Source organism: Astyanax mexicanus, chromosome 9, assembly GCF_023375975.1.
Source record: "Astyanax mexicanus isolate ESR-SI-001 chromosome 9, AstMex3_surface, whole genome shotgun sequence".
Classification (NCBI taxonomy): domain Eukaryota; kingdom Metazoa; phylum Chordata; class Actinopteri; order Characiformes; family Acestrorhamphidae; genus Astyanax; species Astyanax mexicanus.
In genome coordinates, this window is record NC_064416.1 from 2,301,244 (window position 1) to 2,324,688 (window position 23,445).

General features: G+C 38.0%; 1 protein-coding gene across 1 annotated transcript in view; it reads left to right on the forward strand.

Moving 5' to 3' along the window:
* Window positions 1-23,060, forward strand: part of tmem91 (transmembrane protein 91) — a 53,947-nt gene extending 30,887 nt beyond the window's left edge. Inside the window, exons 2-4 of the mRNA XM_007231283.3 lie at window positions 640-2,954; window positions 9,181-9,327; window positions 16,215-23,060. Coding sequence (XP_007231345.1) covers window positions 2,541-2,954; window positions 9,181-9,327; window positions 16,215-16,370 — 717 coding nt within the window. The 5' untranslated portion in view covers window positions 640-2,540 and the 3' untranslated portion in view covers window positions 16,371-23,060. The remainder of the gene's footprint in view (window positions 1-639; window positions 2,955-9,180; window positions 9,328-16,214) is intronic.
* The last annotated feature ends 385 nt before the right edge of the window (window positions 23,061-23,445 follow it).

The following is a 23,445-nucleotide window of genomic DNA, read 5'->3' on the forward strand; positions in this document are numbered from 1 at the left end:
AATACACTCATACAGTGAAAAACAGCAGCAGGAGCTCCTCAGATAAAGTGCTGTTCTCAAGTTTCTACAGGCAGGATGGAGCGGGATAAGCATTTGGTTCCACAGAGTTGAGTCACCATTACTCCAGTTAGCTAGCATTAGCTAGTTATCGTGATATGAGTTTTCACAATAAACACATTGATAAATAAACATTGCATTTATATCGATATTGGGAAATCCAACAATATTATAGACATTTTGATTTATGTCCATATTGTCCACCCCTAGTAATTTCAGTAGGTATTCACACATATTGATCTTTTTTAATGTATTTATTTTTTAATTCCATTCCATTCCAGATTTCATTTTCCAGCAGGACTTGGCACACTGCCCACACTGCTAAAAGTACCAATTGGTCTAACAGTATATAATATTCAAATTTTCTGAGACACTGATTTTTGGGATTTGACATTGGCTGTAATCCATAATCATCAACAATAAAATAAATAAACGCTTAAATAGATTATTCTGTGTTTAATACATCTATATAATATATGAGTTTGACATTTTTAACTTAATAACTGAAATAAAATAACTTTTCAATGATAATCTAATATTTTGAGATGCACTAGGGTAACCTTATTTTCTCTTTTTCTGTAGGACGTTACGGGATTTTGAAGCAGTAGGAGGACAGGACGAGAGAGAGAGAGAGAGAGACATCAACCGCTGGACGGGTTCAGGACAGCGTCTCGCCATTTTTCTGAAGATCTGAAGCTCTGACCAGGAGAGCACAGGACATTAAATATATATATATATATATATCCAACCGGAGAGACTCAAAAACAGCCATTAATTAGGATCACCAGTCCATCATTTCTTCATCACCTCGTCCTGTCCTGCTTTAAACTGAGGGGACAGCAGAAAGACAGACTGACCTGAGGACTCTTATCACTGCAGGACGCTCTAAAAGTCCAAAAAAACACTAAAAACTTTATTTTAAAGCAACAAAAAAAACTTTTTTGCTTTTTTCTTTGCAAATCTTTAAACAGCCTATTATTGATTTTAAGACTATACATAACTATATATAATATATAAACATAGAAAATACAATTGAAATATATGAAATAGAACTGAAAATATCCATATTACGTATACAGATACATAAACAGAGATAATTATACTGAATAAACACAGAAAATATACTAGTAAATATACTACAGAAAGAGGAAGGTCCTGTAAGATAAAACTCTACTATATTTAAAAATCATTAGTTACTAATATTATTAGTTAGACAAGTCTGAGATGGGGAGAAAAGTATAATTCGTGTTGTAATATTGAATAACTAAATTATATTTTATAGTATTTTTGTTGCAACAAAATACTATGATCTTCCAATAATCAATTAAGCAATCAATCAATTAACCAATCAACTTTTATTTTCATTCAGGAATAAACTGAGGATACATTGTGCAAACATTTACAACTTAAAAGGATTAAAACATTAACATTTATATTAATATCAAGTGTTTAATCAGGATAAGCTAAAATAAGGAACTTTATAAACCAAAAAAAAAAATCAATTAAAGGCAAATGCATTAGAAAAAAACAAACAGACAAACAAAATAAAATTAAGAAGAAATGAGAATAAAAAAATAAAAATAAAAGGAAAAAAAGTGGACAGGCTAAAATTTAAAGCAGTCAAATATATTAAAAAATATAAATGATTAGAAGGATACAAAATAACACATACAAATAATATAAGACTATAATGTAAGATTATACAGAAAATAACTGGTAGAAATAAACTACAATGAAAAAGGTAAATAAATATTCCTTATAATTATCTGACCTTTGATCACTGTTCCCTTTTAAGAGAGCCAGCTTTAGTGCCCGATGCAGTTCTCCAGGTGGACGGTTGTTTCTGGTTGAGAGTACATTGTGCACTATTGGCTGTCTCTTCTCACCGGTGTGTGGATGAGTGCTGAGTAAAAATGGTTGTACGTAAAAACGTGTAAATTGTAAAGCGTCCTTGGGTTTCTAGAAAGGCGCTATATAAGTTGAACTTCAAGTTAAACAAAATTAATATCACATCATGTAAAAATGTGCTGCCCAAGCCCTGTATTTTGCCATTTTGGCCCAAAACAAACAGTTTATAGCTGTTTACAAAAAGAAAATAAAACCCGCAACACAGCTTGAGGAGCTTAAAAAATAAAAAACAGGCCAAACAGAAGAAGAAAAGGAGAGCAAGGGAGGAAAAGAGAGCGAGGGGAAAAAGGGAGGAAGAGAGGAAGGGAGGGAGGTAGGTCAGGGCCTTCACTCCCCCAATCCCTGCCATGGTTCGTGATCTGCGGTCTAAGAACAAGAGATTCAATAAAGCAAATATATATTTTTTAAAAAATGGATTAAAGATGGATTACCGTTGCTCCACTGAGGCCAGCGCTGCCGAATAAAGCCGGACTGCACTCGAGGGAGTCTGCCTGAACCATCGGCCCAAGGTTTTCGGTTTATGCAATCGGACTTTCGCCGCTCGGACGTTCACAGCTCGGCTTCTTGAATGCGCCATGGAAAATCTGGACGAACTGGAGCACCCGCTTCTTCCCAGCAGCCCCAAGAACTCCAGCGAGGTGGACGGGCACTTTAAGGGCACCTTGGTGAGATATGAAGAGGACAAGAAGGTACCGCCACTCGTCTGGGGGAACTACTGTTCGTCCACCGACGTCCAGCAGCATCAGCAGCATCAGCAGCTGTTGGACCCGTGTTCCCTACCCAGTACCCTGGAGTCCCTGTACCCGCCGCCGCCAGTCTGGGCACCGGTGGACTCGCTGGGTCTCCACACCAAAGAGTACCTGGAGACCACGTTCGTGGACATTGGGCCGGGGTCTCCTCTGGAACGTAAGATCCTGGCGGAAAGCAGAGACATCCACAGCGTGTCCTACAGCATCGAGGACGAGGACGACCTGCTGCCGGACTTCGAGGTAAGACTTCCAGTTCGGTCACTGATTGCTTTTTTGTACAGTGCTGTGAAAAAAGTATTTTACCCACCTTCAGATTTAGGTTTTGCTTTGCTTTTTACTATAGTTACCTATTTCTGATTATCAAAGAAACTAAAATAAAGATAACCTGAGTAAATACAGAATAAAAAGCACCTTTTAAATTCCCAAACCTTTACAAAAGAAAATATCAACTTTCAAAAAGTTCCACTTTTGTCTTGTAAATGAAAATAAAATAAGAATAAAGCATGAATAAAACATGATTCAAACAATATATTTAAAAGAAGGAAAATTAACAGAATTAATAAGAATAAAAGTGCTGTTACAGCTAGAAAAAGACATTTCTAAGACATTTATTTTAGAACATTTCTTACAAAATGTTCCCAGCTAAACGAATGCTAACATCATGTAACATTCACAAACTTTTAAAAACATTTAAATACTGACACAAATGACTTTGGAGCGATGTTATGAGAACATTTTAATACATTAAATAAACACTTTCTAAGAATACTAAATTCCAGAGAAGTTGATAGACTGAACTTTCTAAGAATTCTAACTGTAATGTTCAGAAAATGTTCTGCTAATCAAAAATTGTGTTTTTTTTTTTTTTTTTTACATTATGTTTCAATCTGATGGGCCGCCAAAAACAGCTCACACACCTTTCAAAATATTCCACTTTTGCTTTGTCTGTCCACAAAACATCTAAGTACCTGCAGTTCTTTAAATGTTGTTCTGGGTTCTTTTGGGATCTCATGGATGAGTTCTTCATACCTTTTTGGAGGGTTTTCGAAGGTTCACCAGTGTTCCACGTTTTCTCCATTAGTGAATATCACATAGAACATTATAAGAATATTTGGCAAAAGTCTGAACAAGTTCCAGGAAGGTTAGCCTGCAATATTACAGAAATAATGTTTCAGAAATGTTTTGAAGATAAGTGACATAATAATGATTTGCATCACAACCTTATTAGAACATTTCTTACACGTTCTCAGCTAGACAAATATTAACATTATGAAGACGTTAAAAGTAACATTTGCAGGACGCCAAGTGGTCCTCGGCATTGCCACTGTTTTCGGGAAATCACTGGTTCGAATCCCAGTCTTGCAGCTTGCCATCAGCTCAGCACAGTTGGTCTTGCTCTCTCTGGGTGGGTACAGTACAGTAGATGGCGCTCTCTCTTTCCCCTCATCACTCCTAGGGTGATGTGGATCAGCACAAGGCTGCATCTGTGAGCTGATGTATCAGAACCAAGTCGCTGCGCTGCTTTCCTCCGAGCGTTAGAGCTGTGATGCTACTCGGCAAAAAGGTTCAAAAAGAGGAGGAGTCTGACTTCACATGTATTGGAGGAGGCGTGTGCTAGCCTTCACCCTCCTTGTGGTGGGGGGCATCACTAGTGATGGGGGGAGTCCTAACGAGTGGGTTGGGTAATTGCCTGTATAAATGGTAAATGGAAAAACTTGAATATCTCTATGAATATGAAGTTCCCTGGATGCTAGTAAATTCTAAAAACATTCTACCCACCAAACAATGCTAGCTAGGATCCCATAAAAGGCTAAATAGGTGAAACTATCAGGAATTAGCATTATCTTTACATTATCCTGAAGGTTTTACAGTTCAGCACTGATGTAGACACTAGTACAGCACCAGTGGGCTCACAGTTATCTCCCCTACCAGACCCAACAACGAAATGCTAACAGAGCTAAGCTTAATTATATATGTCAACATCACGCTAGCATGCGCTAGCTGGACACCAGCTGAGTAAATTTCCCTTGTCCTGCGCTGCTGTTTCCCTGTTGAGTTATTGTGACTGAGGTAAAGCTGGAGGTAAAGCGAGGTCGCTCAGTAAGTCTTCTAGGTGTACGCTTTCAGTTTACTCTCCGCTAAAAAAAGACATGTGCCAGCTAAGCCTGGCGTTGTGAATAATGCCCGGGATGGGCGGGGTGGAGGGGTGGCGGCGGGTGAGCTTTTCTAAATTGAAAAATCAAAATGCATGAACTGCAAAAGGAGGGGTAAGCTTAGGAACACTCTGTTTCTCTACATAATTTATTATTATGCTCCTTATTTTCACCCTGTTCTTCAATTCTCAGTATGTTATCCTCAGTACAGCAGTGATTAGCAGTGATTAGCATGGTGGTGGTGTATGAGGTGTTAGTGTGTGTTGTTCTGGTAGTACAGTGAGTAGATCAGATACAGCAGCTGAGCTGCTGGAGTTTTTGAACACCTCACCCTATTTTAGTGATGTATAGACAAGCTGTCAACCGCTCGGCACCATGCAGCTTGATTTAGGGCGTGTCAGGGTGTCTTTGCTATTGTAACGATGGGAAAAGTATGCATTATGCATTGCGTTGCTCAAAACCCCTTGTGAAAGAAAAACCCTTGTGAAACAGTTGAGTATTTAAAAATAACAAAAGTGTACTTGAACTACATGTGAAATAATTAAAGTATACTTTTTCTACTTATACTTACACTTTTACCTGCTTAATCTGTTTTTCAGTTTATTTTAAAAACGTATACTTTATTTGGCTGTGCTAATTTTGTACTGTAGTGTAGTTCAATGAAATTTGCTACCAAAACATTAATTTTGTGTTGATAAATTAAAACTGTGATGATCTTATGTAAAAAATTATACTTAAAAAAAAGTTTACTTTAGTTAGTTTATTGTAGGTAAAAGGACTTTAACTGATGCAAATAATTTTAATTTTTTAAACTTTAATTACAAACAAGTAGTACAAGTAGTAATTAAGTAAAAATTAGTGGTTCCAAAATAACATACATAAATTAAGTATATTAAATCAATTCAAACACAGTGTCCCTTTAAGAACCAGGTGAGCTCTGACTTTGGCGGATTGCTATTTTAAAGGTGCAGCTACCTGGATGTGTCCAACAAACTCTTCACAGCAGAGGAACCTGACCTCAAGGTGCACCAGCAGCTCATTTACGGGAATAGAAATGTTATTTTATTTAGTATTCTGTTAATTGTGTTCATGTGTTTTCTGTTGCCACGTTAGCAAAACTCCAGAAATGTACCTGAACTCATTTCCAGAATACCACGCCCATCAGTGTAGATATATTCAGAAGCTCTGCTGATATTTGAACTATGCTCACTATACACATCATCTCACAGCGTTTCAGTTGAAACACACACAGCAGAAACTCGTTCATGTGAAATAAAACACGATTGTCATGGAAATCAGTTCCCTGTGGAATAGCTGGGCTTGTCCTCCCACCACTGTTTACACTTCATTACCAGCGCAAACACTGATTCCCAACAGGAGGCTACAACTGATTGAGATTGGTCATATATGCACTTATATATTACAAAATATTTGCTATATATACTAGTGCATCTCAAAATATTAGAATATCATTGAAGAGTCTGGAGGAAGAGTGGAGAGAAACACAGTCCAAGCTGCTTGAGGTCTAGTGTGATAGTTTATGGACATATAGATTTCATTTTCCAGCAGGATTTGTCATTTTCACACAAAGGAACTCCAAATCCCAGAATTCCAAGAGGTGATCAGTGCAAACCAGACACACCTGTTAGCACAGGTATATAAGACCGTGGCAAGCAGCACACCCTGCCACACCTTTGTAGAGGGGTGACTGGTAAGGTATGCTGAGGCTGAAGAGAGACGAGACGAGACGAGACAAGACGAGACGAGACGAGACAAAAAAGACGCGAAGAGAACTTATTAGAAAGCAAAGATTTCTCAAAAGAAAGCAAAGATCTTAAGATAAAGCAAAAAGATCTAAAAAACAATGACATCGTAATAGAAAGCAAAGAGATCTCAAAAAGAAGCAAAGAGAGATCTCAAAATAATATATTATAGTATATATACTATAATATAACTGGACCAAGCCATCCCGCTGATTTCAACGGAGCCAGGTGAGGCCAATCGTGTCACTTCCTGATCGGCTTCTCGTGGGGCGTTAACCGGGAAAGTGAGAGATTGCGCAGGCGCCAGCATGACGGGTGCACCGTCTTACAGGTTTCGAGCCTGTGGTGGACATGGACGTCCCTTATTTTAAATAAGACGCCACTGGTGACGGGGAGGAACAAAGGGGTGGAACAATTGGACAGCCAAATTAGGAGAAAATGGGGGGAGGAAAAAAAAAATAATTTTTATTTGTTACTTTACTATATTATGATTATCACACCATATTTTTTTTTTATATAAAATAAAAATACCATTAAAAACAAAGCCCGACCCGACCCGAGGTTTACTGCAGAGAGTTTAAAGCAACGCATCCATTCACTTCCACTTCCTCTTCCTCTTCCTCTTCTTCTTCATCTCTGCTGAAGCTAATAGCCTCTATTACGCATTCAGAGAGACGCAATCAGCGGATCGGCGGCGCGTGAAGCACATCTGCAGGAAATGAAGGTTTGTTTCTGGAGCGAGGAGCCGGAGGAGCGCTGGGGCGAGGTCAGAGGGGAAGAGACAGACTGAAAACGCAGCTCTTTTTAAAAAAGAACATGAGTCACCATTCGCCCGGCGGCGAGCCGGCTCCGCTAGTGCGCGTTTACCATAACCTCATTCAGTCACATTACCTCAGAGCACCAGCCCGAGTTCACTCATCGTTCCGGCAGATGCCTCCTCAAAAATACTAAAACAATACTCACACAGGCCTGTTCCAGCCGGAGTCAGAGGACAAAACACCAAACTCAACCAGGGGCCATGCTACTTCACCCATTTACCAAACAGAGAAGGGGAACGTAACCTTGTTGCGCTTGCATTTCTTTATTTTTTTTCTTAAATTTAAATGTTTATTTAGTGCTTTTCCACAATATTTAACAATACTGCTCTAATTCCATATCATGCTGCTATAGCACACTTGCACTCTGGACTTCATGTTGCTGAAACCTTTCTACTCTCTATTTATCTTTTTTATTCTTTTGGGGTATTTATCTATCTATTTTGTATATTCTGTTTTTATTGTATTCTTTTTTTTATCTATATATCTATTAATAACAGCTCTTTGGGTGTAAAACTGGATCGTGAGATCACAATTTCGTTCCACCTCATGTACCACATGTGATGCGAATGACAATAAAATCTCCTTGAATCCTTAAATCCTTGAATCCTTGAATCCAATATACTTCTGGATGCAAACATATGTATAAGAATGTTACATACTACTAATAGGACTCACAATAATGGTGATTTTAGTGATATCCACAGTACAAAATCCAGAAAACGGAAAAGAAAAAAATGAATCAAATAAATAAATAATAATAATTGGAAAAAAAGAAAAAAATTAAGATAGTGAGTATGGATATTCAGTGTTCTTGCGCTTAGATCTATTAATTCTTATTTAACTCTGTGGTGTCGTACATTTTGCATTTTCCAGTTCTTAACAAATGCTTTTCCCCTTAATCGGAGCTTGAAAGTCATTTTTTCTAGTACATAGATTTAGGGGGATCAGTCTTATACCAATTTCGTGTTATTACTTTTTTGCTTGCTATCAATAAGATCTTAGTTAGATATCTATCACTATCTAGGACATAATTATTTATGCGCTTGCATTACTTAAAGGTCTCATTCCATCATTTTAAAATGTCTAGTTGTGAGTTGTGTTTGTAGTATGAATAAATGCTGTGTGAGCTGTGTTTTTTGTGAAAAAGTCCTGCATTAGATCATTAAATTAAAGGGTGTCTGCAGAAAGACAGGTTGTAGCTGCTGCTCATGTATATTCCTACATACAAATAGATCGCCTCTGATTGGCTAACAGCACTGCAGCAGAGAACGCCTAGCCGCCTTCCCTAAAACTCAGAGTACAAAATGCTTTCAGAGATACAGTCTTAGTTATACAGATACAGCACTGAGTGAAGTTAACCCTTATTTAATCGGCTTTGCGGCCGAGAAACTTATAATGAGATAGGGAACTCGAGATTGGGCAGAAAAATGAGAACGGGCGGAAACTAAACTCACGCCGAGCGCGACAGAGAGAGAGACAGGGGAGGGATGTAAACAAAAGCTCTCCAGAGAAATTTTATTTTATTTTTTAACAAAGATTGTGAATGAGCCATAACCCTAACATGATTTGGTGCCCCTTTTTCACTCTAAAATTGTACAAAAAGAAAATTGTTGTACTCTTCTACTCTTTCATTTTTCCCATTTACTGACATATTAATCAGGGATGCCCAAACTTTTGCATGCCCCGCGTTCTCATGTGGTACGAGCTGACCCTGATGATCTCTGTCCCGCAGGATTCCTCCAGCGATGATTTCAGTGATACGGACAGCGAGAGCAACTTCCCGCTGATGATCCCGCAGGACTACCTGGGCCTGGCCTTCTTCTCCATGCTCTGCTGCTTCTGGCCTTTAGGCATCGCCGCCTTCTACCTGTCTCAGAAGGTACCTGACCTTTCCTACACACATATACACTACTGTGCTGTCAAAAGTTTAGAACACACACATTTTTTTCACTTTATTTTTGCCATTTAAGCTCTTCAGGTAGAGTCAAAACCCTACAATTGTTCAAAATTCAGTGTACAAACTGCCAGAGCCTAACTAAAAACTGTAAAAAAGGGTTAATAACTGTATGGCAACACAAATATAATCAACATACTAGGAAGTAATCAGGCAAAACAGGGTCGTACACTGCAAATCCAGCAGAGAAAGTGCAAATGCAAAAGAAATAGATATAAATAAAAAATAGAGAGAAAGGCAAAACACAAAGGAAACACTTTGTAAAAGAGCTAGATAACTAGATTCACTAGATTCAGATTCAGAGCAAACTGAGGGGTATTTATACTAGACAGACCAGGTGAAAACAATCAGTAACTGGGGGAGCAGGAACACCGTAGCATCACATGTTGCTATATATATAGTTTTTAATACAGTGTATATAGTTTTGAAAAAAAAGAGAGCACTTCAGTTTCTGAATCAGTTTCTCTGATTTTGCTATTTATAGGTTTATGTTTGAGTAAAATGAACATTGTTGTTTTATTCTGTAAACTACAGACAACATTTCTCCCAAATTCCAAATAAAAATATTATAGTTATTTAGAGCATTTATTTACAGAAAATGAGAAATGTCTGAAAAATAACAAAAAAAGATGCAGAGCTTTCAGACCTCAAATAATGCAAAGAAAACAACAAGTTCATATTCATAAAGTTTTAAGAGTTCAGAAATCAATATTTGGTGGAATAACCCTTTTTGGTTTTTACTCACATTTTTTTTCCCTGCATCTTGGCATCATGTTCTCCTCCTCCAGTCTTACACACTGCTTTTGGATAACGTTATGCTGCTTTACACCTGGTGCAGAAATTCAAGCAGTTCAGTTTGGTGGTTTGATGGTTTGTGATCATCCATCTTCCTCTTGATTATATTCCAGAGGTTTATAATTTGGTAAAATCAAAGAAACTCTTCATATTAAGTGCTTCTATGTATAGCAATCTCTGCAGTTAGTGATGGCATATTTAAAAAAAAGCCATTTATGGAGTGGATTTTCCTCCAGCATGCTGCTGTTGTGGACGGGAGGCTGGAGTACCTGTGAGTACAACCTTTCCACCGCCTGCCTGCTGCTCTGAATCATCAGGACATTAAAACTGGTGTGCTTCTGTTCCTCCTGAAATATTAAAAGAACGAGAGGTTGGCAGACAAGAGGAATGAGAGTGAAATGTCGAATAAGCAATGAGAGGCAAAACGGAGCTGAAGCTATAAATCAACAGTTACTGTTGCATTCTTCATCAATCAGCCTAACAGTTTTCTGAAAAAATTAATAACCTGGAAAATTAATGTATATTAATGTTAAAAAGGCCATATTTTAGATTATAGGTGCTGATATCAGAGTTTCGCTCTGTTTAGTTGCTACAGTGAATGCTAATATCATCAATGTTCCAATAATATCAACCAAAAACCTGCAAATGTTTTAAGAGTCTTTTATATATGGATGTGGTTTAATGCTTATTGCTATCTTACACCCTACCTGTCTATTTTCACTCCTGCATTGTTTAAAGAGCAACAGTGCTTCTGGATATATTTACGTTGGCAAATGACTAAATACAACCTAGACAGATGATAATACTCAATGACACACGTCTAGGGTAATTTTAATTTCGAGCAATAGAATTACTGACAATAATCTTTGACATAATTTAAATCATTAAAATAATTCCAAAACTGCTGGTATTATCTAGCAGCTGTGCTTGGTGCAGTTTAATCTGATATATTAGCCAAATAACCGCAGCTATGAACCGCTGTCTCTGCTGCTCCATGCTGTTTACACAATAAGAGCGCAGTATGTGCTGCAATCACTGCTCACATCTGCGCTGCACATCCCATTAAAAACACTGTGTTTAAAAGCGCAGTGGCTAATTTTTAGCCTTCTGTGTTAAATCAGCTTCACACTGCACAGATATACATGCTGTAACACATCTTCTCACTATATTTACTTCCTTACTCCCGCACCAGACAGCTCTGACCAATCAGAGCAGACGATGTGCTCGCAAGTTTTATTGGTGCAAATTTGGTGCGTTTAGGTTTATGCCTTTAAGTCTTCAGCTGACACTCTAGGATTCTTCCTCACCTCATTGAACATTCTGCATGTGCTGTGCTCTTACAGTCACCTTTACAGGACCTTACCACGCCTAGAGAGAGTAGCAGCAACAGTGCTGAACTTTCTCCATTTGTAGAGCATCTGTTTTACCGTGGACACATAACCATCAAGACTTTTAGAGATACTTTTTTTGTAACCCTTTCCAGCTTCATGCAAGTCAACAATTCTTAAACGTAGGTCTTCTGAGAGATTGATCTTTTGTGTGAGGCGTGAATCACATCAAGCAATTAAGCTTCTTAAGAACAGCTAAAAACTCAAAACTGGTGTTTTCATGTTTTTATAGGGCAGGGCAGCTTTAATCATCACACCCTGCCTCCAATTAGCGCATTAGCTCTTAGAAAAGTCATTAGTTTAGGGGTGCACATACTATTTTTCTCCCCTCTGTAAATGTAACTGTAAATGTTAACATTTTGTGTTCAATAAAACAATGCAAACATATAATTTTTTGTGTGGTTTTAGTTTAAGCAGACTGTGTTTGTCTATTGTGACTTTTAATCACACATTTAATCACCAATTCATGCAGAAATTCAAGTATAATCCCAAAGGGTTCCTATATATATTATATATATATATATATATATATATATATATATATAATGAGCTCTGCAGGATCTGTGAGGGGCAGTTGGAGGTTGTTTGCAGTGAGGCTCTGGGCAGCAGGTGATGTTTGATGGACGAGTGCAGAGAGTTTGGACATCACAGAATTATACCTGCAGGTTTACACAGGATTACCCCCAGATTTTCAGGATTATACCACCAGAGAATCAGCGTAGCAGACTGCTGAATAAAACCACACCACTCTGCGCTCTGACTGTGCTGCAGGACGACTGCTGCAGGGTCTCGTAAACTCTGAGTACATACTGTATTTCTTAATCGGTATTTTATATTGAACTGAGCTTCTAGTTTGTTCAATATACACATAAATAGAAGCATTAATGGTTTACAGTTGCATTATAATCAGTGTATAAGGATATTGCTCTTTCTTAAATATGTTAATAACTCAGTTAAACACCCTACATATATATATATATACTCTATATATCTTTTACCTGCCTCATTTAAATAGCAGCAGTGCTTCTGCATATACTATACACTAATATACTAGTTTTACTTCATCAGAATCAATCTGTTCAACTCCAACTGAAAAGCTCCACGTATTACCTGTTTTTTTATTTTATTTTAACCAGTAAATCATTAAAACCAGAAACTAATCCGGGATGGCGCAGCGATTACTCCGGTTCAGTTTAAAATTCAATGAAAATTTAAAACAGCGATTAAAATCATTAAAATCAACATCAGCATTAATTGATTCAGCATTTATTCAGATTATTATCAGTGAGGACAGTCTGTCAGCAGTGTGTGTTTGTGAGTAGTCCAATTTAGAAACAGCACAATGTGTCAGTAAGCTTTATTACACTGGCTTGCAAAAGTATTCGGACCCCTTGGACCTTTTCACATTTTGTCGCCCTTACATCCACAAACTTTTATTTATTTATTTTTTGTATTTTATTGAGACTTTAATTGATAGACCAACACAAAGTAGTACATAATGAAACTTTTTTCTTTATTCTAATAAATAAAAGTCTGAAAAGCGTGACGTGCAAAAGTATTCAGCCCCTTTACTCTAAAAACCCCTAAGTAAAATCCAGTGCAAACTATTCAGTGAATTCAGATATAACTTAATTCGTTAACAGCGCTAATCCATCTGTGTGTAATATAGTCTCAGTATTAATACAGCTGTTCTCTGAAGGAACATTTTTAGCCAGCTACAGATTTGAAAAGTTGTAAAAAATGAACTAAAGCTGACTGAGTTTGACCAGTACAGGTTTTGAATAGTTAAATATGTGTTATTAGATTTACAGCATAGCATAGCATTCGAGCATGCAGAAGAATCGTTTTAAACTGGGTGGGTGTGATGCGGTCTTCTTTCAGAGTGGATTAATCCGATTCCAGGTTATGTTCAGTCAGAAAGAGAGAGAGAGAGAGAGAGATCTCAGTCAGAGACTTCACTCCTTCGTTTCTTTGGTTTTACTATGAGTGAATGAGCTACTGAGCTCTGAGTTTCCTCTTCTGAAGTCTCCATTGCTCCACCAGCCGCTCGCGTTCAGTAAAACTGAGCCGGATCCTCTTTTAGAGGCTGTACGTGTGACGTTTAAAGTACGTAAAGACGCGTGACATGACCAGAAGAAGAAGAACTCACGCAAAAAGTGACCGACACCCCAGTTTTTAGAATGAATATATTAGCAGGCTTAGCAGGGATGGTGGTTTCAGCACACTGGTACTATACACCCTTTCAGAATTGAGTTATATATTTCAGTGATGAAAAAAAATATATATAAAAATACTGTTTTATGCCTATAATCAACACACAAAGACAATCTAATTTTCCTCTAATATAAAGTCTGGTTAAGTCCAATTAACTAAATTATTATTATTTTTTTAATGTCCATTATATTGGAAGCATGTGTTTTTAACCTTTTTATTTTATATTTGATATTGACCTTTTTATGTCACCAAACCTTTTTTACACAATAAAATAAACAGGATTAAATGTGATTTTATGTCTTTATGCCTCTTTGGCTTTAGGGTGTTGCCACCAGTAAAGTGGGCGGGGCTAAGCTACTGTTTCATTGGCTTGGATCATGCTCTATTCTCATGGACAACAGTCTGAATTAAAAAAAGGAAATATGTGATTACCATTGTAACGAGAGCAGGAATTAAAAGAATTAAACACAATTTTTATTTTTTTCTCCACTCTACTTCTTTTAATTTTAGTTTAAAAGAAGTATACTAACATTACACTTAAATAAACATCTTTTTTTATAAGGGGTGGAGAAGCATTTTTGCTATTCCGCTCCTCTAAACACTCTAAATCACCGCGGATTGGCTGCACTGGTTAAGCATCATTCCCATTTCAAGCTGAATTTGTCGTTTTCATCATGTCTGCTTTTCTCGGTTCAGCTCATTTCAGAATTAAAGGCCAGAACTAACGGGACGGCGGGTCTGGAGCTGTGTCTCTGTGTTTGCTGTGTTCGGCTGTCTGGGAACTCGTCCAGCCTGAGCTGAATTTTCTATTACTGTCCTCTCGTGTCTCTGAGTGACGGCGTGGCCGCGGACGCTGTTCCGGTCAATAGAATCTGTAAAGGTTTTAATTAAAGTCATGATGAGCCGCCTGAGGGCATGGATTTACCACAGAGCGTGAGCTGGAGTGCAAATGAAGGCTTTTGTTGGAGATACGAGGGTTAAGCAGAGAAGATAATGACCTTAATGAACAATGCACAAAACAAACATCACCAGCATACACCTGCAGTTTTGATATATCGAAGTATTGCAATATTGATTTTATTTAATTAATCGTTTTCATGGTCATCATTCTCCCAAATTCCAAATACAAATATTCTCATTTAGAGCATTTATTTACAGAAAATGAGAAATGAGAAGTTCAGAAATCAATATTTGGTGGAATAACTCTGATTTTTAATCACATTTTTTTCATGCATCTTGGCATCATGTTCTCCTCCACCAGTCTTACACACTGCTTTTGGATAACTTTATGCTGCTTTACTCCTGGTGCAAAAATTCAAGCAGTTCAGTTTGGTGGTTTGATGGCTTGTGATCATCCATCTTCCTCTTGATTATATTCCAGAGGTTTTCAATTTTCTAAAATCAAGGAAACTCATCATTTTTAAGTGCTCTCTTATTTTTTTCTAGAGCTGTATATATATACATTATAGATGTATTAAACACAGAGTGATCTATTTTAAGTGTTTATTTCTTCTATTGTTGATGATTATGAAGCTTACAGCCAATGAAAACCCAAAAATCAGTGTCTCAGAAAATTAGAATATTATATAAGACCAATTGGTACTTTTGGTATGCAGTGTGCCAAGTCCTGCTGGAAAATGAAATCCGCATCTCCATAAAAGCTGTTTTCAGCAGAGTGAAGCTGTAAGATATAAAGTGCTGTAAGATTTTGTGGGAAAACAAAACTGCACTGACTTTAGACTTGATAATAAATCACAGTGGATCAACAGCAGCAGATGACAGACATGACTCTCCAAACAATCACTGATTGGTGGAATCTTCACACTAGACCTCGAGCAGTTTGGACTGTGTGTCTCTCGACTCTTCCTCCAGACTCTGCTCCCTTGATTTACTTTAAATGAAATGTGAAATTTACTGATTTACTGGAGAGACATGTCATCTGCTGGAGTTTTGTTCTTAGTCACCTGGAATTCAGGCTTTCAGTTAACAGCTGTGCTGAACTCATCAAGAGTTAATTACTTGAATTTCTTGTCTCTTAATAAAGTGTTTGAGAGCATCAGTTAAAGTAAAGTAGTGAAGAGGTAGAGTTACAGGTATACAGTGAATAGTGAATATTTGAGTAATGTTCTAATCCAGATTATGAGAAGAAGCAACAACTACTCAACTCAAGTAAAGAAATGTATCTTCAATATTATGATGATGAAACTGGCACTCATCAGGAAGGCACTCATTCATAGTCTTAATCACGTCACTATTCGTTTTTATGATGTACTTAGTACTTAATATTGTTACTGTAATTGTAAGTACTTGTAGGAAATCTTGATTTAGTACTTTTATTGACCTTTTCTCTCCTCTTTTCTCCTCTTTTCTTTTCTTCTCTTTTCTGCTCTCCTTTCATCCTTTCGTCTTCTCCAGACCAATAAGGCGTCGGCGCAGGGTGATTTCCAGGGCGCCAGCACGGCGTCTCGCCAGGCCCTGTGGCTCTCCATCCTCTCCATCATCTTCGGCATCATCACCTACATCTGCGCCATCGCCGCCCTCATCTCCTACCTGTCCGGGAAACCACCTTAATAAGGCCCCGCCCACTCTGCAAACCCCGCCCCTTTGACTGCGCAAGGTCCCCGCCTTCTGAAGACACTAATAATTCTGCTCATTTACTCTCAATGACACGAATCGACACCTTCTAACGTAACGACTGGCTGCACTTTTCCACCGAGGATCCAGAGCTTCTGAGGATCTGAGGATCTGTAGAGGATCGCTGGACGTGAGACTGTGAGGGACGCAAAAAAACGAGGACACGATGCTAAAACTGCTGGGGACGATCTCAGGACTAATTTTACCATCTTATAGAGGTTTAATTCCCTTAAATACTTAGCATACTAGGGGGCGACAGAGCGTCAGGCGGACAGTAGTTTCCTATAAGAGAACGAGATTTGTAGCCGTGATTTAGCAACAAATGCTAACCAATAGAGAGACAAAACAACAAATAACACGATATCCTAAAGCCAAATGGCCCAACACACCATGATATTGTGATATTTTATCCTTAAACCTTAAACACAGCAAAAAATGACATCTTAGCAAGTAAAATCCTCTTAAATGCAGTCTAAATGTGTATATATATATATATATATATATATCCCATTTTGAAGATATTAAACAACTATTATAATACATTTTATCAAATTTTTAGTTATTTTCATTGATTTGTGAGTGAATTTCCACCCTATCAAGGAAAAAATATATATATTCCAGAGGTTTTCAATTTGGTAAAATCAAAGAAACTCATCATTTTTAAGTGCTCTCTTATTTTTTTCCAGAGCTGTATTTCCGAGTCACTCCAATGCCGTAATTTAATTTGAGAACCCTTCATTTATTCTACTTAAAGTGTCTTATTGTATTGGCAGATAATTTTACTTAAAAAAATACATATTATACCTCTTTTTACACGTTTAAATAGCTATATGGGCTTCTCAGCTCTATTCTTGCCAGTTTCAGTCCCTTTTAGAATGAGCCGTTTAAGGGCTCTGTCACTTTTATGCAAATAAGCTTTTGCTGGCCATGTCCTATGTTTGTCACACATTGGTTTTAGGTTGTGCTACATGACAAAACACGAACAAGCTAGTTTATGCTCCTTATTTGAAAGTGCCTACTTATTTGAAAGTCCATCTCGTACATTTCTTGCTGTGGACAGTAGGTACAGATTCCTCCCTCAGAAGAAGTCTGCTGGCTAATCCTGCCCTGTACTGTCTGAGGTTCTCAACCAGCAGATTGAAATTAAAAGGTTTCTTCAACTGAAGATCTAGTGGGTGGGGCTCTGGTGGGCTTTGATGGGTGAGGGGTGGAGCCAGGGTGGTTCTATGCAGGTTTCCTTATTGTGATGTCATGTGATGTCAGGATGGGTTTATTGATTGCTTAAAACTAGCTAAAAACAAATTTGCCAATGAAATAAAACACCTAAAAAAAGGAAAATACATTGGAAATAAGTAGAATATTCATATTCAATTCTAATAACAATGCAAAAATGAAAATGTAACTTATTTAAACTAGATTTAAGATGATTTAACTTGATAGGGTTTGGATTTTTGGCCCAATTCATTTTTCAGGCCAATTGTCCAAAAGTTTGGTTCCTACGAGAGTTTTGATTCTATTGTTTTCAGCAGTGCAGTTCTTATTGTCCTGTTTAAAATGATGCATTTTTGTGGCAATTTGAAGACAAATGAAGCATAAAAGAAAGTAGAAGTTACTGCTGGTGGTTCTGGTGGATTCAAATATTCACCTGCTAGATCAGCCAGCGTGCTAACTGTCCAAGCTGTGCAGCGTATTTTGGCCTGTCGCTCTTCAGTGTGAACGCAGGGTTGAAGCTACACCTCGTTATTCTCAGTTCTGGTTGAAATATTCACAGAGCAGCTACTGTATAAACACCTACAGACATCATTAAAGATCAGAAGAGTACGCACGTTAGTCTTCCTACATGACTGGATGTGGAGCAAGGCTCAGAGTGACGGTTTCTTTGAAGGGCTCGACCAATCACACGGAGATAACGGATATAATAATGGAAAAGGATGTAGAAAATCTGGAAAACAGTGTGTTCCACAGGTACAGACGGAACTGTTTCTGCATAAGAACATTAAATATGTAATAAAACGTCTGAAATATGACTGAATACAATCTTAAATATTTCCAGTGTGAGTCACGCCATTAAGAGACGTCTCTACTGATAAATATAGCACTCCACTTTCCCTTTCATCTAATAACACCAACACGTATGTGATGAAAACTGTCCTGCTGACTGTCCTGCATCCTGCACTGGTGGCTGTTGAGCGTGAGCTGCATCTGTTGGATTGAAGCCGTGCACCGAGATTACGAAATCTGGGAAAGTCGTGAAAAAGGGAATTTATTAATTCCTGGAAATGAACCTTATATCAGGGACGGATTAGCAACCAGGCCTACTGGACATCCAGGCCAACAGGGGGCGCTCAGCAAGCATTGATTTTCATTGTTCAATGTGTATTGATTGGCATCAATGGTGACATCAGATTTGCTTTAGTTAACGCACACCTAGACACACTGTGAAAAAAAAACATGAAATCTTCTCAATAAATTGCACTTTGTTTGATTTGATATTTCAAGTAAATATTACCTAAGAGTCATCCGGGTCATTGGGGTCATTGTCCTGCTGCATGGCCCACGTCCTCCTGAGATTAAGCTCACAGACAGTGTACATTTCCAGAATAATCTGGAATATTTTAAAATTTGTTGTTTCATTAATGATGAAACTACTACTAACTAAGTTACATATACTAATAATAACAATAATTAACATTAATATTATTTTTCTTTAACAGTTCTTTATTAGAACCTTTTGTGCGCTTAGGGTCATCGTCCTTCTGCATGGCCCACGTTCTCCTGAGATTCAGCTCACAGACCGCATCAATGTCCTGACATTTTCCTTCATAGCCACCACTTAGCAATCACTTAGAAACAACATAGCAACCACCATAGGAACATGAGCAACACTTCAGCAACCACTTAGAAACGACATAGCAACCAACACAGATGCCATAGTAACACCATAGCAACCACCACGGATACCATAGCAACACCTTAGCAACCACCTAGCAAAACCTTAGCCACCACCTAGCAACCACTTAGAAACACCATAGCAACAACCACGGATACCATAGCAACACCCTAGCAACTGCTTAGAAACAACATAGCAAAGATACCACAGCAAGGTAGAACCTCTTGTGCACATGGCCCATGTTCTCCTGAGATTCAGCTCAAAGACAGTGTCAATGTCCTGAAATGTTCCTTCAAAGCAACATCTTAAACCACTTAGAAACAACATAGCAAACACTAAGGGTACCCTAGCAACACCTTAGCAACCACCTAGCACCACCTGCTCTTACAGCCAACAACAATGAAACCAGACAGCCAACTATAACAAACTAATAATTAACTCAATGCATATTGGAAGGACTACACATTGATGGTAAAGCGAAATGAAAATGCATGCAAAAATGCAAACAAATAATGCCAGGGTAAAATAATAATAATAATTAAAATAAAACAATGAATGCATTGTCTGTGTTTTGAATAGATTTAGAAATTAAGATTAAACAGGACCAATCAGAATGAGGGACAGGTTGGATATGTTGGATCATGTGACTGGAAAAGGACCCTGCATTGGTTCATGCCCAGGAGGCTCATGAATTATTAATCCGTCCCTGCTTTATAGTCATAATCTGCAGTAAGAGACTTTACACTACATGCTAATATCCTCACGTAGCATCTATTTGCATGGACATTCTGCATTAAAGGAGATCATTTAAAGAATTGATGGACCACAAAAAGACATCTGGAGATTCTGGAGCTGCTGAAGTTTTGTCTTATTGCGATCACTCATCGAACACTGCTGAAACTGGCACTAATAAGTCCGATGAGTATCCATACTAACACACCAACAGATCAATAAAACATACTGTTAATTACACACAAGTTTTATTCTGATTTATGCAAATTCATTACTTAGCAAGCCCCACAGATACTATAGCAACACCTTATAAACACAGTAACAACCACCATCGGCACCATAGCAACACCTTAGCAACCATGTAGCAAAACCTTATCCATCAACAAGCCAACACTTGGAAATGACAATGCAATTAACACAGCCACTATAGCAGCACCTTAGCAACCACCTATCAAAACCTTAGCCATCACCAAGCAACCACTTAGAAACAACAAAGCAATTAAAGCAGACACTATAGCAACACCGTAGCAACCACCTATCAAAACCTTTGCCACCACCAAGCAACCACTTAGAAACAACAAAGCAATTAAAGCGGACAGTACAGCAACACCTTAGCAACCACCTAGAAACAACAAAGCAATTAATATTGATACGATTGCAATACCTTAGCCTCCACCTAGCAACCACTAAGAAACAACATAGCAACAACCATGTGCACCATAGCAACACCTTAGCAACCACCAAGAAACCAACCAACTTTAGGGTGTATTTTACCGAATGTCTTCAGAAAGGGGGCAGGCGAAGCAGCAATTCCATTTTTTTTCCTAATTCCTCTGTGATGGGGAGCTGAAATTTAGCTTTTATTAACTTTTTTTTTTATTTTATTTTTCCATTCCACCTTAAATGATGCATCCTCTGCTGTCTGTAAAACAATTTAAGGTTGAACGGGAAAGTTATCCAGCTAGCTGAGACAAACTACTGGCATTTTTTTTACATTTCTTATGAAGAAAATACACAATAAACTATGGTAATATAGTGATTATCGTCATTTTTAGCAGGGAAAATACTCAAATTTGTGGGTTGTTTGGTTGCTTGTGCTGCACTATCAGTTTAAATGGTCTCAAACTAAGGAGTAATTTAGGAGACAGGAGCTTCAGAGTTGGGACACACATTCAGATATCTTACCTAGAAGACCTTTTATATTGTGGCGTGTGGTATCAGTGCAGGACATCTTATTAGGTTAACATGTTTAGCATTGATTTGGTGTCCTTGTGTCTTGTCCTCGTGTCCTCAGAGAGCCGAGCTACGTTTCTAGAGAAGATCACATGGCTACGGTTAAAGATATGAGAATAATAGCATTACTAAGACAAAAACAGTAACATAGAAAGAAGTTGGAACACCTGTACGTATCACTGAGCCGCTAGTGTTCCTCGTATCACTACTAGGAGTGTCTGACTATCGTATGAGACGCTCCTCAGATCATCAATCACATCAATCACACCCAGTTTAATCTGATATATTATTCAGATAATATACTGCTATGAACATACGCCATCTCTGCTGCTGCTCCATGCTGTTTACACAAGAGAGTAAGAGTGGTATGAGCAGCGTTCACTGCTCCTCCCATTAAAAACACGGTGTTTAAAAAAAAAGCGGCAAATTTTCAGTGTTCTGTGTTAAAGCTGCTTCACACTGCTATAGATACAGATATACAGACATACACACTGTAACACAGAATCTTCTCACTATATTTACTTTCTTACTCCCGCCCCAGACAGCTTTGACCAATCAGAGGAGACTCTGATGTGCTCGCGTGGTTTATTGATGCGCATTTGGGTGCGTTTAGGTTTTTTATGCCTGTGTGAAAACAAACCAAACAAAGGGAGAAACGCTTCAAATAAATAAACTCATCAACTGATCCGGACCATAGAAACTTTCACTTTAACTAAAGGTGTGAAAACACTCTTTTATACTCAGATAATTAAGATCTAATTCAGAAATCCTTACAACTAAGCTGAGATGTTTATGATAAAGTTCATTAAAAAAATTCTTTTTGATAAATCTTTTTAATTTATCATGCATTCTTTATTCCAGCGCCACACGTTACGACTTTATCTCCCCTCAAACGTGCAAATATATACTAGTATTTTGATTAACACCGCTAATATAAATATAATTACAACTTCATATCTTTCTGTTTGAAGGCTAAATTGTGGCAAAAGGTTGAAAAGTTCAAGGGGGCTGAATAATTTTGCTAATGTGTTGCTGTGGTATCTGGGGTGGTTGCTACTGTGTTGCTAAGTGTTGGGTAAAAGGTTGCTAGGTGTTTGCTTAGGTGTTCCTATTGTTTCTGTAGAGGTTGCTATGATGTTGCTAAGGTGTTCTTAGGTTGTTGCTAGGTAATGTGTTTGTATTAACAAGGCCCGAGTTAAAACTATTTACTGCCTACTGCAATCACACTAATAAGAAATACTGTTGGAATACACTCATTGACACCACCACAGATACCATAGCAATGCCTTAGCAACCACTTAGCAACCACCTACGACCGAATAGAAACACAATAGCAAACAGCCACAAATCGTAAATTACTGTTATAAATGTTAAATATCAGCTGTTAAAACAGAATAAAGCCATAAAACAGCCGTAAACAAACCCCTGACCCGGCAGGTGCTTTCAGAACCGCAGCAGAGAGGAACCGGGTCAGATCACAGCGGGTCGGTGATGAGCTACAGGACCCATCACATGTTTAAACAGAGAGATAACACAGCGTACCGTCATCACATTTACTACATATCACCACGCATCCAGCATCAGCATCACGCAATCGTCCGGTCTGAAGCTCCGGTTATTGGTCCCGGTGGGTCAGAAGCCTGCGAGTGATAAGCCACGCCCCCTTCCAGCTCATTGGCTTGGTCTAGCTTTCCAAAACTAATGTAAATGTTGATGTATATAATCAATAATTCTGGATCTGAATCAATAAATGCACTTGATTTAACTGTAAACTGCTTTTTTAGTGGGTCTGAGTGTTTTTTCGTTATTGTAAAAAAAAAAAAAAAAAAAAAAAAAAAAAAACAGAACTGCCTTTATTAGTACATCTCAAAAAGTTAAAATTATATAGATGTATTAAACACACAGTGATCTATTTTATGAGTTTATTCATTTTATTGTTGATTATTATGGTTCACATCCAATTAAAAACCCTAAGATCAGTGTCTTAGAAAATTTGAATATTATATAAGACCAATTGGTACTTTTGGCAGTGTGGGCAGTGCGCCAAGTCCTGCTGGAAAATGAAATCCGCATTCCCCGCTCTGTGATGTCCAACCATCTGCGTCTCACTACAGCCATCAGAGGCACACTGCTCAGCCCAATTAGCTTCCCCTCCTG